This window comes from Oncorhynchus nerka, linkage group LG23, assembly GCF_034236695.1.
Source record: "Oncorhynchus nerka isolate Pitt River linkage group LG23, Oner_Uvic_2.0, whole genome shotgun sequence".
In the NCBI taxonomy this organism is placed as follows: Eukaryota; Metazoa; Chordata; class Actinopteri; order Salmoniformes; family Salmonidae; genus Oncorhynchus; species Oncorhynchus nerka.
Genome location: NC_088418.1, coordinates 28,911,375 through 28,925,906, shown reverse-complemented (window position 1 = coordinate 28,925,906; position 14,532 = coordinate 28,911,375). Strand labels below are relative to the sequence as shown.

General features: G+C 42.0%; 1 protein-coding gene across 13 annotated transcripts in view; it reads right to left on the bottom strand.

The window, feature by feature from the left end:
• mapta (microtubule-associated protein tau a) overlaps positions 1–14,532 on the bottom strand; it is a 41,347-nt gene that overhangs the window by 15,682 nt on the left and 11,133 nt on the right. For 4 of the 13 annotated variants that reach the window (XM_029629617.2, XM_029629612.2, XM_029629619.2 and 1 more), the window contains exons 2-7: positions 12,542–12,724; positions 9,520–9,648; positions 8,970–9,092; positions 7,925–7,948; positions 5,759–5,796; positions 5,423–5,551 (exon numbers count right to left, since the gene is read on the bottom strand). In XM_029629617.2, the coding sequence (XP_029485477.1) occupies positions 5,423–5,551; positions 5,759–5,796; positions 7,925–7,948; positions 8,970–9,092; positions 9,520–9,648; positions 12,542–12,707 (609 nt within the window). In that variant the 5' untranslated portion in view covers positions 12,708–12,724. The other 9 variants (XM_029629621.2, XM_065008034.1, XM_029629613.2 and 6 more) reach the window with 8 other exon arrangements.

Below are 14,532 nucleotides of genomic sequence, written 5' to 3'. Positions count from 1 at the left end.
TGTGTAACCAATTAATTATGAAAATATAAAATATACTAGGCTATTCAAAATCAAATAAAAATGCACTAAAATCGTAGGCTAACTGATAGCCGCTCTGCACAATCAATTAACCAACAGAATCACCTAGGGCTATACTTTCTCAGAGACTAGTGGATAGACATTTTGGAGCGTAGTATAAGGTAACCAGTCCATCCAGTATGCATAATAATACAGTCCACACTCCAAGTCAATTACTCAAATTTGTTTCATTTTGGTGTATGGGCGAGACTAATTATGTACCAAAGACATCTTAAAGCAGATTTGTTTTATGCTCTGCCATGGGTAGTTCGGGCTTGGGCTCATAACCCTATGCATAAGCTCTGACATGCGTATGAGTGTTTTGAATTAATCATCACCTTAGAAAGCACTGTCCATTGTGTTACTACACGGAACCCAAACCGGCTGCGGGCATGCGCCATCGTGCATACATTTATTTTGTCCCCCTACACCAAACGCGATCACGACACGCAGGTTAAAATAGCAAAACAAACTCTGAACCAATTACATTAATTTGGGGACAGGTCGAAAAGCATTAAACATTTATGGCAATTTAGCTAGTTAGCTTGCACTTGCTAGCTAATTTGTCCTATTTAGCTAGCTTGCTGTTGCTAGCTAATTTGTCCTAGGATCTAAACATTAGGTTGTTATTTTACCTGAAATGCACAAGGTCCTCTACTCCGACAATAAATCCACACATAAAAACGGTCAACCGAATCGTTTCTAGTCATCTCTCCTCCTTCCAGGCTTTTTCATTATTGAACTTATATGGTGATTGGCATCTAAACTTTCATAATATTACCACAAGAGTTCATCTTTCAATCATTGATGTGGGTATAACCAATGAGGAGATGGCACGTGGGTACCTGCTTCTATAAACCAATGAGGAGATGGGAGAGGCAGGACTTGCAGCGCGATCTGCGTCAGAAATAGGAATGACTTCTATTTTAGCCCTTGGCAACGCAGACACTCGTTGACACGAGCAGTTTGGGTGCAATAATTGAATAACAGATTCCTAAATGTATTTTGCAACGTTCACGCACGTGACGCGAGCGGTGTAGTCAGGGTATTAGGCTTTGAAACAACATCCAGAACGACCACGTTTTACTCAGCATCAACCTGCTGTTGAACTTCTTTCTTCAAAATGATTATCACATTGAGGTGAGTTTTAAATGCATGATGTTTTGATGATGTGTTTGATGTTATTTTCGATAGCATTTCCATTGATCATTGTCATCATTCCATTGTCAAAATGGTTAGAGGGACAATAGAGCCCTGAGTACCAGGCCATTAGGACCTGATGGCCGTTAGCAAATTGGTACTACTAAAGTATGTCCAGAGTGCATAAGAGATGTTCGGACTGAGTTGTCATCATCATTCTCCTCATTCTACTGGTCCTTCTGTACGGCTTCAAACTGAAGGATGTTTGTCCGTGGATCCAACCAGGACCGGATCACTAGTCAGAACTTTAACCAGGACCAAAGGTCCATTCAGGGTTCTGATCCTTCATATACACCCATCCCGATGCAGTCTGACGATGCTGTGGCTAGTAGCTCCAATAACGTGATGGACATTGAGATTGAACATGGAAGTAAGGCAGCAGGGTCTGGTACAGAGACCCGGTAAAATAAATAGCGGGGGATACGGTGGTAAAACGTGAGCCTACCACAATTAATACAACGTGGCCCAAAAAAAACTCATGGCTATTACACCATTACAGCAGGTCAGCCACATGACAAATGAGCGAATTGACTGGAAACCGGGTGGTATACTCTCCAAATTGCATTGTGGTTTGAGAACACTTACATTTTGTCAAGGCAGAGATGAGTGGCCGAGACTAGCATGCAGACAAGGCGGAGATGAATGGCAGAGATCGAGGCGCACGTGGACAACTGTGGATGCATCAATTCAGGCTACAAGTGTAGGCCTAATGACAATGCCAGAATTTCATTACACGTAGGTGTTCTGTAACAGATGTCTATTGCTGTAAAAAGTATATTGCTGTAAAGGGATGACAATGAAAATGACTCAATCTGTTTTTTAGTTCAAAATTAAAATTCTTTACTTAATTGAGCGAACAGTAGCCTATTTGCACCAGAGGAGAACAGCAGTGAGTATGCATATTCACTGTTTATCATTGGGTCAGTGCCACTTGTTTGTTTTTGAACAATAATTTCCTCCTCCAGGTTAGATGGACTTCATATTGTATTTATGTCTCCCCCTTCTCGTAGGCCGATTATATGGATCAGACATCATTTTTATTGATCTGTTTGTCAGTCTGTCACATTGTATAAATGATTGGAGACAGGCGCATGGGACGGGCTAGTTGCAGCGTGGTCAGACGGGCCATTCCCACCGTCTCCATTTAGGGTTGGTTATTCTGTCATGTTGTATAAATGATTGGAGACAGGCGCATGGGACGGGCTAGTTGCAGCGTGGTCAGACGGGCCATTCCCACCGTCTCCATTTAGGGTTGGTTATTCTGTCATGTTGTATAAATGATTGGAGACAGGCGCATGGGACGGGCTAGTTGCAGCGGGGTCAGACGGGCCATTCCCACCGTCTCCATTTAGGGTTGGTTATTCTGTCATGTTGTATAAATGATTGGAGACAGGCGCATGGGACGGGCTAGTTGCAGCGTGGTCAGACGGGCCATTCCCACCGTCTCCATTTAGGGTTGGTTATTCTGTCATGTTGTATAAATGATTGGAGACAGGCGCATGGGACGGGCTAGTTGCAGCGTGGTCAGACGGGCCATTCCCACTGTCTCCATTTAGGGTTGGTTATTCTGTCATGTTGTATAAATGATTGGAGACAGGCGCAGGAATTTGTAATAGGGGGGGGGGGTTTAATACTCCACCCAAAATATACAACATGCCATGAAAAGGCACGGGTACGAAGCCCAAAACAAACACGTATACAAAAACACAGGGATGTAACCCAAACAAAAGAGCGAAGTAAAACCTTGAATAAATACACGGAACGAGACCCGCAATCCACTACACAGAACGAGACACGCAATCCACTACACGGGGCGAGACCAGTAATAACAAATGCACAACAATACATGGGGTGAGAGCCGTGATAACAAGCGCACAATACACGCAGCATGAAAACCAAAATAACAAAGCATAGGTACTCACAGATCGACGGACATGGGAACAATAACCAACAAGACAATGGTGAACAGAGGGCACATATATACACATACTAATCAGGGGGATAGGAATCAGGTGTGCGTAATGAGACAGTTCAGCCGGCAAAGTAGACCTCTGGAACTGGTGCACTGGAACTGGTGCACGGAATGAGTAACGGTACTGGGGGAATCCGTGACAGTGTCAGCAGAGTAAGCTCCCCTGTAATTTTTGTAGTATTGAAAAAAAAAGGCATGAGCGCACTTGGGTGTCCTGTACCGGTAAGAAATTACATGAAAGAAATGTAAAATACTAATCTACTTTCACCCCTGTCTATACATCAGATTGAACTATTGTAAAAAAATATATTAAAAAATAAAAAGGAGTAACCTCCCTCTCCAATCTACTCTACAGTGAGAGCTGCAGGTCACTGAGAGACAGGTTGAGACCAAGGACAGGAAGTGGACACATTGACACAGGCACGCACACACATGGACAAACACATATGCACCACACACACACACACACACGTACAGTTGAAGTCGGAAGTTTACATACACTAGGTTAACTGAGCATTTAAACAGCTTGGAAAATGATGTAATGGCTTTAGAAGCCTCTGATAGGCTAATTGACATAATTTGAGTCAATTGGAGGATGTATTTCAAGGCCTACCTTAATACTCTTAATACTCAGTGCCTCTTTGCTTGACAATCAGCCAACACCTCAGAAAAACAATTGTAGACCTTCACAAGTCTGGTTCATCCTTGGGAGCAATTTCCAAACGCCTGAAGGTACCACGTTCATCTGTACAAACAATAGTACGCAAGTATAAACACCATGGGACCACGCAGCTGTCATACCGCTCAGGAAGGAGACGCATTCTGTCTCCTAGAGATGAACGTACTTTGGTGCAAAAAGTGCAAATCAATCCCAGAACAACATCAAGGGACCTTGGGAAGATGCTGGAGGAAACAGGTACAAAAGTATCTATATCCATAGTAAAACAAGTCTTATATCGACATAACCTGAAAGGCCGCTCAGCAAGGAAGAAGCCACTGCTCCCAAACTGCCATAAAAAAGCCAGACTACAGTTTGCAACTGCAAATGGGGACAAAGATCGTACTTTTTGAAGAAATGTCCTCTGGTTTGATTAAACAAAAATAGAACTTGTTTGTCCATAATGACCATTGTTATGTTTGGTGGAAAAAGGGGAAGACTTGCAAGCCGAAGAACACCGTCCCAACCGTGAATCCCGGGGGTGGCTGCAGGAGGGACTGGTGCATTTCACAAAATAGATGGCATCATGAGGAAAGGAAAATTATGTGGATATATGGAAGCAGCATCTCAAGACATCAGTCAGGAAGTTAAAGCTTGGTCGCAAATGGGTCTTCCAAATAGACAATGACTCCAAGCATACTTCCAAAGTTGTGGTAAAATGGCTTAAGGACAACAAAGTCAAGGTATTGGAGTGGCCATCACAAAGCCCTGACCTCAATCCAATAGAACATTTGTGGGCAGAACTGAAAAAGCGTGTACAAGCAAGGAGGCCTTACACACCTGACTCAGTTTCATCAGCTCTGTCAGGAGGAATGGGCCAAAATTCACCCAACTTGTTGTGGGAAACTTGCGGAAGGCTACCCGAAACGTTTGACCCAAGTTAAACAATTTAAAGGCGATGCTATCCCACTGGGAATGTGATGAAATAATTAAAAGCTGAAATAAATCATTATCTGTACTATTATTCTGACAATTCACATTCTTAAAATAAAGTGATGATCCTAACTGACCTAAGACAAGGAATTTTTACTTGGATTAAATGTCAGGAATTGTGAAAAACTGAGTTTAAATGTATTTGGCTAAGGTGTATGTAAACATCCGACTTCAACTGTACTATCAATGATATCATGGAAAAACATGTTTTTTCTTCGACCTTTAACTATGAATGATGTATTTATGTTTAGCAAATACCAATACAATTGCACCTATTAAGAATTGAGCAATCCAGAGTGTGGGCCCCATTTAATCTAATGTATATTTTGAAAACCTTCAAACACACCCTTACAATCATAAGGGGTTACAATCGAAAAAAGGCAAGACTGGGAGTTAGTGAGTGTTGGCATCAGTTAATGAACAGGGAAAAAAATGCTGTTTGTTAGGCGGCGGTAAGGTCTGGCCTGCACCACTATCAGCCGTATGCAGGGGTGCATGGGTTGTACCACTCTCAGCCGTGTGCAGGCTTGTGCCATACTTACACGGGACTGCCTGGCCCCTACACTGCTGGCTCTAGTGGGTAATGAGGTGGGCCCATTTCTGGTTCTGTTGACTGGGGAGGGTCTTTTAAGGCCAGATGTGGGTCTAGCTTTGGTGGCAGTTTTGGTTGTCTTTGTATGATTGGAAGCAATGAGTGTAAAAAAATTGTTTGAATACCTTGAAAGTAAATGAAGAAATGTCATGAAACAGGCATGGATTCACATGAGTTAAAGATTCATACTGATAAGGAAATATGATTTCAAATATGTTTTCAATGACAAATTAAGAAGAAATTTGTAGCATTGTCCACGTGTACTGCTATGGGATACGTTGCCTACCTTCTTATCAGCATTGTCGTTTTCAATCTTTGCTTGAGCTGTGGAAGAAAAAGGGGAAACGGACATTTAGCATATTGGACCCTTCGGACAAAAATATCCATTGCCCTTTTTTTTTAGCTCACCGAGTGAACAAACTTCGAGAGGCCATTGACATGTTTCTTTGTATGTATGTGTGCATAGGGAAGTGGAGACCAAATGAAAGACAATCACAAAGATGTGGAACTCTCAAAAACATGCATAGTGACTGTAACACACAGGACTTGTTGACTGGAAACACTCAAAGCATTTGTGAGATCTGTAACCCGTAGTGGATTTTTGGGGTCTGCAAGGCCAGCAGAAAGAACAAGACAGACAGGAGGAAACAAAAACAAAGGGAAGGGAGGACGACAAGCTTATCCTCAGCCAAACGTGAAGTTCCATAGCGCATTTTCAGGGGAGCGAATGCTGCATAGCATACGGTAGCTGTTTGGTCAAATAAAGAGGATGAAATTAACTGAAGAAGATTTAGTTTGGGATTTGGTGAATAGAACTGCAAACAGACCTTTGTATATAGCAACCGGGACCAATGACTTTCTTGCGGGAGAACTTTGGGGAGTTTTCTGGAGTTCGCTTGTGGTCTTGGTGGACTGTACAACATCTCTCGTCTTGGGATCCTCGACGAAATCAGGTATGGACATATAACTTGCTCCTTCTAATTCTAAAACAGGGTTAATTACACCTATGTCTAATAGTACTGTTGTCAAATGTTTGTCACTATCAGAAGACACAGTGTTTCCATTGACCCGTGGCTCTATTTGTCGCTCCAGCCGGTTGTCCACATCAAACTGGGTAGTGTCCTTTAAAGCTGATGAGACAGCGTCATGTACCTCCTGGAGATGTTCTGAATAATGTCTGGGGCTTCTGTCCACTGGTACAGAGTTTTCCAGAAAAAAGTGGGAAGAGGATAGACTGTGAACCGGAAAGGAATCAGGGCTTCCTGGAACAAACTCCTTAGATCCAGTATTAGAAGCAGCAGCAGCCTGTTGGAGAGACTCGGTATAATCGAAAGCCAGTCCTTGTTTTTTGGCTTCTTTTGAAATCCTTAGACCCTGGTCTTCATCTACCCACAATCTATTCTCTTCAACAGAGGTGAGGTCCTCAAAGGCTGTGCTGCGGACTAAAGAGGTGCCCAGCGGATCGCTCTGCCCAGAGGAGCACTCAGGTGCATCAAGACTGACCGCTCTCTGAGAATCTGGACTGACCCCCCTGGCGGACGGGAGGTCCCCTCTCCCCTCTGACCCCTGGGTATGGTCTCCAGGGGTCCATAAAGAGTTACTCAACTTCTTCCCAAAGTCCCCTCCCCCCTGTGCCCCCTCTGAGTCTGCAGCTTCAGAGTCCAGAGAACAGAAAGCTCCCAAGGTCTTGAAGCCATGTCCTGCCCCAATTTCTGTGTCTTCAGCAGCTTCCGATCCATTAGGCGGCGCCAACACAAATCCACTGAGGATTCCCACACCAGGTTCCTCTAGTTTTTTTGAAAGGCAGATTTAATTGTGAATTTACTCCACTCGTTTCCGTCTCCCCGTTAAAATTGTATTTGAGAAGAAAAGAGAAATTAATTTGACAGTGAACTACATAGTCATGATTTGGAGAACACCACAGAAAAGTACCAAAAAATAAATGTTTTTGTGTTTATAATGGTGTCGTGAAAGAAGTCACAGGACGCTCTCTGCGTCTGTCCAGCGGCTATGAAAAGTGCGGAATGGATAGAATGGCTTTATAGAATGCACATAACAACTTACATTAACATTCATGACGTAAAGATGGACAAAATGCTTCACAACTGGATCAATGGAAAAGATTGACAACAGATGACTATGAGACCAATGTAAACATAACTGTGAGATGTGCTGGGATGATATGCTGTGATACACACTGAATGGTGCATATTTCATTCCAAAATATGCCTTTAAAAAAATACGTCTAATTATGCTGAGAACTTTTAAACAACCATCATATTCTTTTAAACATGTATCACAGCCGTTTATATTACCGTATTATATTTAGTAGTATGGCACCAATAGTATTGTAGCAGCTATGGCTAATATCATAAAATAGTGATCTGGACTTTATCTAAGATATACCCAAAGTGTTAGCAAACATTGTCCACAGTGTGATCGACTAAAATACCTGTTGAGGCTGTTCCTCCAGTTGCTGTTCAAACACGGTGAGGCAGTGCAGAGAAACAAAAAGAGGATCCAACTATTAGGTCTTGTCAAACACATTACATGCTACAGTGCATAACATCCAAAAGAACCACGCAACTGCAAAGAAAGCAGAGCAGCCTAGAATACTTGAAACCATGCATACCATTTTTGGTTAATGCACAAAAGCCACAGCAACTCATCTTTCCCTCTGCCTTTTTCACATACATCAAAACAAAGTCATTTGATTAAACAATCCATATCTAAATCCAGCTGTGTGTGTGGGTGGTTATTGGTATTGCTAGACGTTGGGAGATGCTGAGCCTGACACACTGTTTTCATTGAAAAATCATGGTCCAACATGACACCTAGCCTGGTTTTCCTTCTGGCAGCACAGCAACTGTGTTCTCCATTAGTGTGGCATCCTCCATATCTGAAGGCTCCTGATCTGTTCTAAAATATCACAGGGTCCTTTCAACCTGCTGTTTCCCTTTTCTCTTGGGCTATGTAACATGTAACATGGTGTGCAGTGTACTACAATATACCCATAATGCTATGTGTAACATATCCGGTTTCTATCTGGTTTCAGAAATGTCTTTTGATCCCACTGCTGACAGTAATTCTAGTTGAGATACTGTTGCTATGGTATTGTATATGGACCAGGGAAAAAGTTATGCTTTGTGATTTGTCTGCTGCAAACTTGACCACACACACAAAACCAAATGCACTGGGGGAAATTAACGAGAGAAGCAAGTATTAAGATAATTAAGAGTGATTCATAAAAGGGAAAAAAAAGGTTAACCCAGAAATGACATTAGAGTAAGCATTAACAAAAGCCGACCAAAACACAAACTCTCTTCAGGTTGTGGCTCTGAAACCAACAAATAGTTCAAACAATATTAAGCTGATACAGTACATAACATAATCATGTTACGTACAAAAGAGGGGCAGAACCAGCGATTAATATAAAATAACAACGTTAGAAAAGTTTAATGCAAAAGACCGTGGTGGTTCTGGTGGTGGGTGCATACCAAGTTGCACCTCCTCCCCAGAGGTGCAAAGGTGCACCTCCTCGTCACAGATGCTCTCCAGTTCAGAAATCTCAGACTGTGGTTCAGTCAACCTGTGCTTTGGTCTGGCTTCCTCAGGCTCCACTGGGAGAGAAATGCACACTTTAGGTCAGAAGACCTGGTTGGTCATGTCATGGATTATTAATAAATAACATTCTGCTTTATTATGACAGTTGATCAGAAGCGAACATCTAAAACACAAGAGCCAGACACAATCAATCAAACTGAGAAGAAAGCAACGGTTAGTCATATAGTTTGTCCGACATTTGTAAAGGAAAATAAAGTCTGCAAACCAAGAAAAAGCTTTTTTGGGGGGGTTATGGCTCTGAAACAAATTAATAGTTTAGTAATATTAAAATGATACAAATGAATAGTTTAGCAATATTAAAATGGTATCCTGCATAGAAACACGTACTGCACATAGTGAAGGATTATTTCTTTTTTAAACGGTTAGAAGGAACATCGGTATTAAAGCTGAATGCAAGGTGCAGTGGTGGTGGCGGGTGCATACCAGGTTGCACCTCCTCCTCACCAGAGGCGCTAAGTTGCACCTCCTCATCACAGGTGTTGCTCTCCAGTTCAGAGAGCTCAGACTGTGGTTCAGCCGCTCTGTCCTCTAGTGTGGCTTCCTCGGGCTCCACTGGGAGAGAAAGGCAAGCTTTAGGTTAGAAACCTGGGCCGTGTTCAGAAGGACACACCGTAGGAAAAGGTTATGAAAGGGAAAATGTTAAATGACTGTTTCATATTTGACATGTGCATGTAGCCTGTGCTGTTTCAGTCTGTTTGGTGCCTAATGAACACAACTGCATAGACACGTCATTAGTAGATGGCCCCAAGCCAAGCAGTCATCTATCTATGGCCCTGGCCCCAAGTGCATATGGTGTGTAGTACTGAAAAACCTCATCCACATTTTCCGCACATCAAACACTGGTTATGGAAGTAGTGAATGTCAACAAACGCTGTGAAATTAAATCCAAAATACCTTTATTTCAACATTTAAACCCAGCCATTGGGTATTATTGTAATGTTTAGTCCCTAAATCCAGGCTTAATGTTGCACCCGTTGACCAGCTCTTTAATTCCCCTTTCAGAGAATGGCGCCTGTTCCTTTAGCTTGTTACATCATCAAACAATCAATTGCCAACATATTTCAGCATAAAAAATAAGTGACAATTATTTAAGTTAGCAGTAGTCAGTCTGGCAATGAAATGGAAATTGCTGAAAGTGTGAAAACCATCTCTTTAACCAGTAAGAATTATCACTAATTGCCAATGACATGGTCTCATCTACCACTAAACTACACAAAACACGCTTGACTCTGTTGGGAAGTCAATATTTAGTATCTACGCTAGATGACTACGAACAAATCACAGTGGTCTCCCGTAACTACTAGTTAGTAGAGTGTACTCACTATGTGCCGTACAGTCGGTGCAAATACTGTTAAGCCCTGTGTAGGAACCTGACTCAGAGCGGTGTAGCTTCCTGCTCGTCCGAGTGGCTAGGGGAAGGACGAAGGGGGAGAACGAGTGCACTAGTGAGGGCTGTAAACTGGGGAAAGCTAGACTACGTACTACTTGGGCAGAGCAGCCATTTTGGGGGGCACAGCAGGAATAAAAAAGAGAAGGTTATCATCATTGTTGTTGCGCTCGTTGCAACACAACAGCCAACCCCCATTGTGAGAGGTTGGTGACCCCGCCTGTAGTCTGCTAGTACAGCTACTGTGCTCTTCTCTCCTTTCTAGATAAAGTGCCTTCAGAAAGTATTCACACTAATGATCCTTTTCCACATTTTGTTGTGTTAGATTTTTTTGTCACTGGCCTAAACACAATTACCCCATGATGTCAAAGTAGAATTATGTTTTTCAACATTTTTATAAATTAAATAAAAATGAAAAGCTGAAATGTTTTGAGTCAATAAGTATTCAACCCCTTTGTTATGGCATGCCTAAATAAATGTAGGAGTCAAAATGAGCTTAACAAGTCACATAATAAATTGCATGGACTCCCTCTGTGTGCGATAATAGTGTTTAACATGGTTTTTGATGGACTCTCTGTACCCCACACATACAATTATCTGGAAGGTCCCTCAGTCGAGCAGTGAATTTCAAACAGATTCAACCACAAAGATCATGTAGGTTTTCCAATGCCTCACAAAGAAGGACACCTATTGGTAGATGGGTTTAAAAGCAGGGCATTAACCTAAACTCAAGGCCAAATATACCCTGGAGTTGCTTACCAAGACAACATTGAATGTTCCTGAGTAGCCTAGTTGCAGTTTTGACTTAAATTGGCTTGAAAAGCTATAACAAAACTAGAAAATGGCTGTCTTACAAGTGATCAACAACTAACAGAGCTTGAAGAATTCTTAAAAGAATAATGTGCAAATATTGTACTATACTGGTGTGCAAAGCTCTTAGAGACTTACCCAGAAAGACTCAGAGCTGTAATCGCCAAAAGTGATTCTAACATGTATTGACTCAGGGGGTTGAATACGTATCTAATCAAGGTACAGTATATTAGTGTTTTTCTTTTCTTTTTTTTTACCAATATTACAATTTGTCTTCGACTTTGACAGTAGAGTATTTTGTGTAAATCGTTGACATTTTTTTTTACAATTAAATCCATATTAATCCCACTTTGTAAGATTACTTTCTGAAGGCACTGCAATATGCCATCAACGCCATGGGGCAAACCTCTCTGTTGCCAAGGCTTTCCCTACTGTACTGTATCTCCTCATTCCTTTCCTAGTCTTAGCCTTCCATTGACTACCCATTTGATTAATAATGTGCCTTTACAAAAAAGGTTAAGGATCTATGTACTGTCCTGAAAGCTTGATTGTTTACGGGGATGAATTGGTAACAGTGGTGGTGGATGGAGGCGCAGGGAGCATTCTGAGGTCCCTGACCCAGATCCCTGTATTGCAGAGTAGGAGAGCGGGAGAGTGCAGCTGCAATCTGAGGACTGAAGGCCCAGTCAAGCATGCCTTGTTTGCTTTATGTAAAGGGATTTAAAAAATAGAACAATCAGAAAGCCTCAGCCTCTTGGCCCGTTCATTGCAGAGAATTTTGACTAAGAAATGGCATGTGACTTTAGAGAAGAAAAAAAGGCCATCATTCAAGACATTCATCTAGATTTGGCAGTCTTGGACACGTTTTTGTGGCTAGCATAATGCTTGTTGACTACAAAGCTACCCTCTGCCCACTACGCCCACACAGATCCAATCCATTTACTTATATAAAGCTATAAAAATAAGCTGTGTAAATTAAGTCATTTGTTGTGTTCTTCCTGACTACAATAAGTAACCCCTGATCACACTTTTCTGGCTCGTGCAGTTTTAATGAAGACATTCTTTTACCCTTCAAGCTCCTTTACACACCCATCCTCTAAAGCTATTTTGGGCCCCGCAGTAGCTATACCCTCAATAAAACATCCCTCTGTTTCTATCTGGAGGTTAATTGAGCAAGCGTGTGCTTTGACGGTCTGTGCTAGTTTAGCAGCCTATTTTACAGGCTGATAGATAGATATAATAGCTGACCTTTCATGGGGCCTTCCCCTGGGCTCCTGTGCCCCAGCTGGACCCCGTTCTCCTGGTGATGCAGGTCGTTGATGGTCATGCCAGCTAAGGAAGCGCTCATGGTGTCCCCGGAGTTGTAGCTGTAGGTGTTAGGGGCGTTGTTCATATAGTCCTGGTGTTGATCCATAGCAAGTCAGGTTCAGGCTATACAAAAGAGCAGAAGAAAGTGCCAAATATATGTTACCCAAAAAATGTAAACGCGCCAGTGGCAAAGGCACATAAAAATATCGGAATTCAGATAATGAAGTCATCGTTTTAGCGCTATCCACTTTTACGAACCTCCACTATTGAGCTCACCAGAGAATGTCAATTTCACTCAAGGTGGATCAAGTCAAATTGTGTTGCATTGGAGAGCCTATTCTTCTGAGAGATACAGGTGACTATCGGAATCCAATAGAGATAATCAAGGATGCAAAGGAACTTGCCAGTACCTGGTCCTGAGAATTTGCCAAGTAATTCAATGAACAACCTTTGAAAGTTGAAGAGTCTCTTCCGCCTGACATAAGCCAGTCAGCCAGCAGCGGCTCAACGTAAACAGACACTGCGCCTAAGAAAATCAGGCTATTTATATTCTTAACATGGGTACCTGGTGTAGAGTTACGAGACGAAAATAGTCCCCTGTGCCCATGTGCGTTGTGTCCTAACTGTGATAACTCGCACTTCCATAAACAACCAGAGACTACCTCTGTGTTTTCCTCCTTAAGATTCACTCAACCTCAATCAGACGGACACTGCGCTTATACTTGTGACCTAACAGAAGTGAAAAGCCAATCAACTGTCAATCTTGAGGTTTTAGCCAATTTATTGCTTTATTACTGTTTTCCAGTAACATCTTTAGAAATATGTAATTAAGATGTGTATCAACTATCAAGGACTTGGAGACCAGTGTGTGAGGACATGCTCTCTCCACGGCTTCAAACCTCATAAAATGAGGATTACATACTGTATCAAGATTAAATCAAAGCCTATGGTTACGTCAGCGTTTTTTCTATTTCTATCGGCTTTTTCATCTTTCCCTCTCTCTCTCTCTCACACACCACGCACATTGCCTTTTGATACCCTGACCACAAACACACACACTAGCTCACATGCACGTGCGCACACACACATAAGAACCACAAAATATAAAACGTAAGTGATGATAAAAAGGGTATTTATTGTCTGAATTCCGGCATCAAGTCATTACTAAACACGATTGCGAATGTGAAAACAAAATAGCTGGGAGTAAAATTACGAGGATCATTGATAATTATACAACGGGTGGGTCTAATCCTGGACACTGATTGGTTAAAACCGCATTCCAGCTGGTGTCTATTCCACAATTTACCACCGGCTAAAGCTATGACTTGAAATGCCTATTTACTCTGTTCCGTCTCACTGCGCAATCCACTGGTTGTCACATCAGCCCAGTCAGACAATATATAAACTGGATCTCCACTGTAAAAAGCATCTAGACATTATCTCCCATTTATTTTATACTAGGAATTGGTATTCAATAGCGGAGATTTGAATAAAACTTGTGGTCTCTCTCTCATTTGCAACATTGTTTCAATATTGAAATTCGATCCCCAGCGGTCCTATTGTAATGAACGTGTAGGTTTCGGGAGTCGGGACGACACACACAGGCAGGCAGCTCTTCTCAGACAGTTCAAAATCATGAATCAGCATCATTTCTATGGACATATACAAAGAAATAAAAAACAGGCAAAATGACAAATAAAATGCAGCTAGTATGCAGTCTTTACAGCTTCAGTTTGTGTAAGGACCGACTCTGGGAGACGAGAAGCAAGTACAGGGAGTGAACATTTAATGGAACAACGGACATGAAACAGAACACAGACAGCGTCTGGACAGGGAAAACAAAATGACAATAATGCTGACACGGGGATGAAACAGAGGAACAGACAGATATAGGGAAGGCAATCAAAACGTGAGGGAATTCAGGTAAGTCC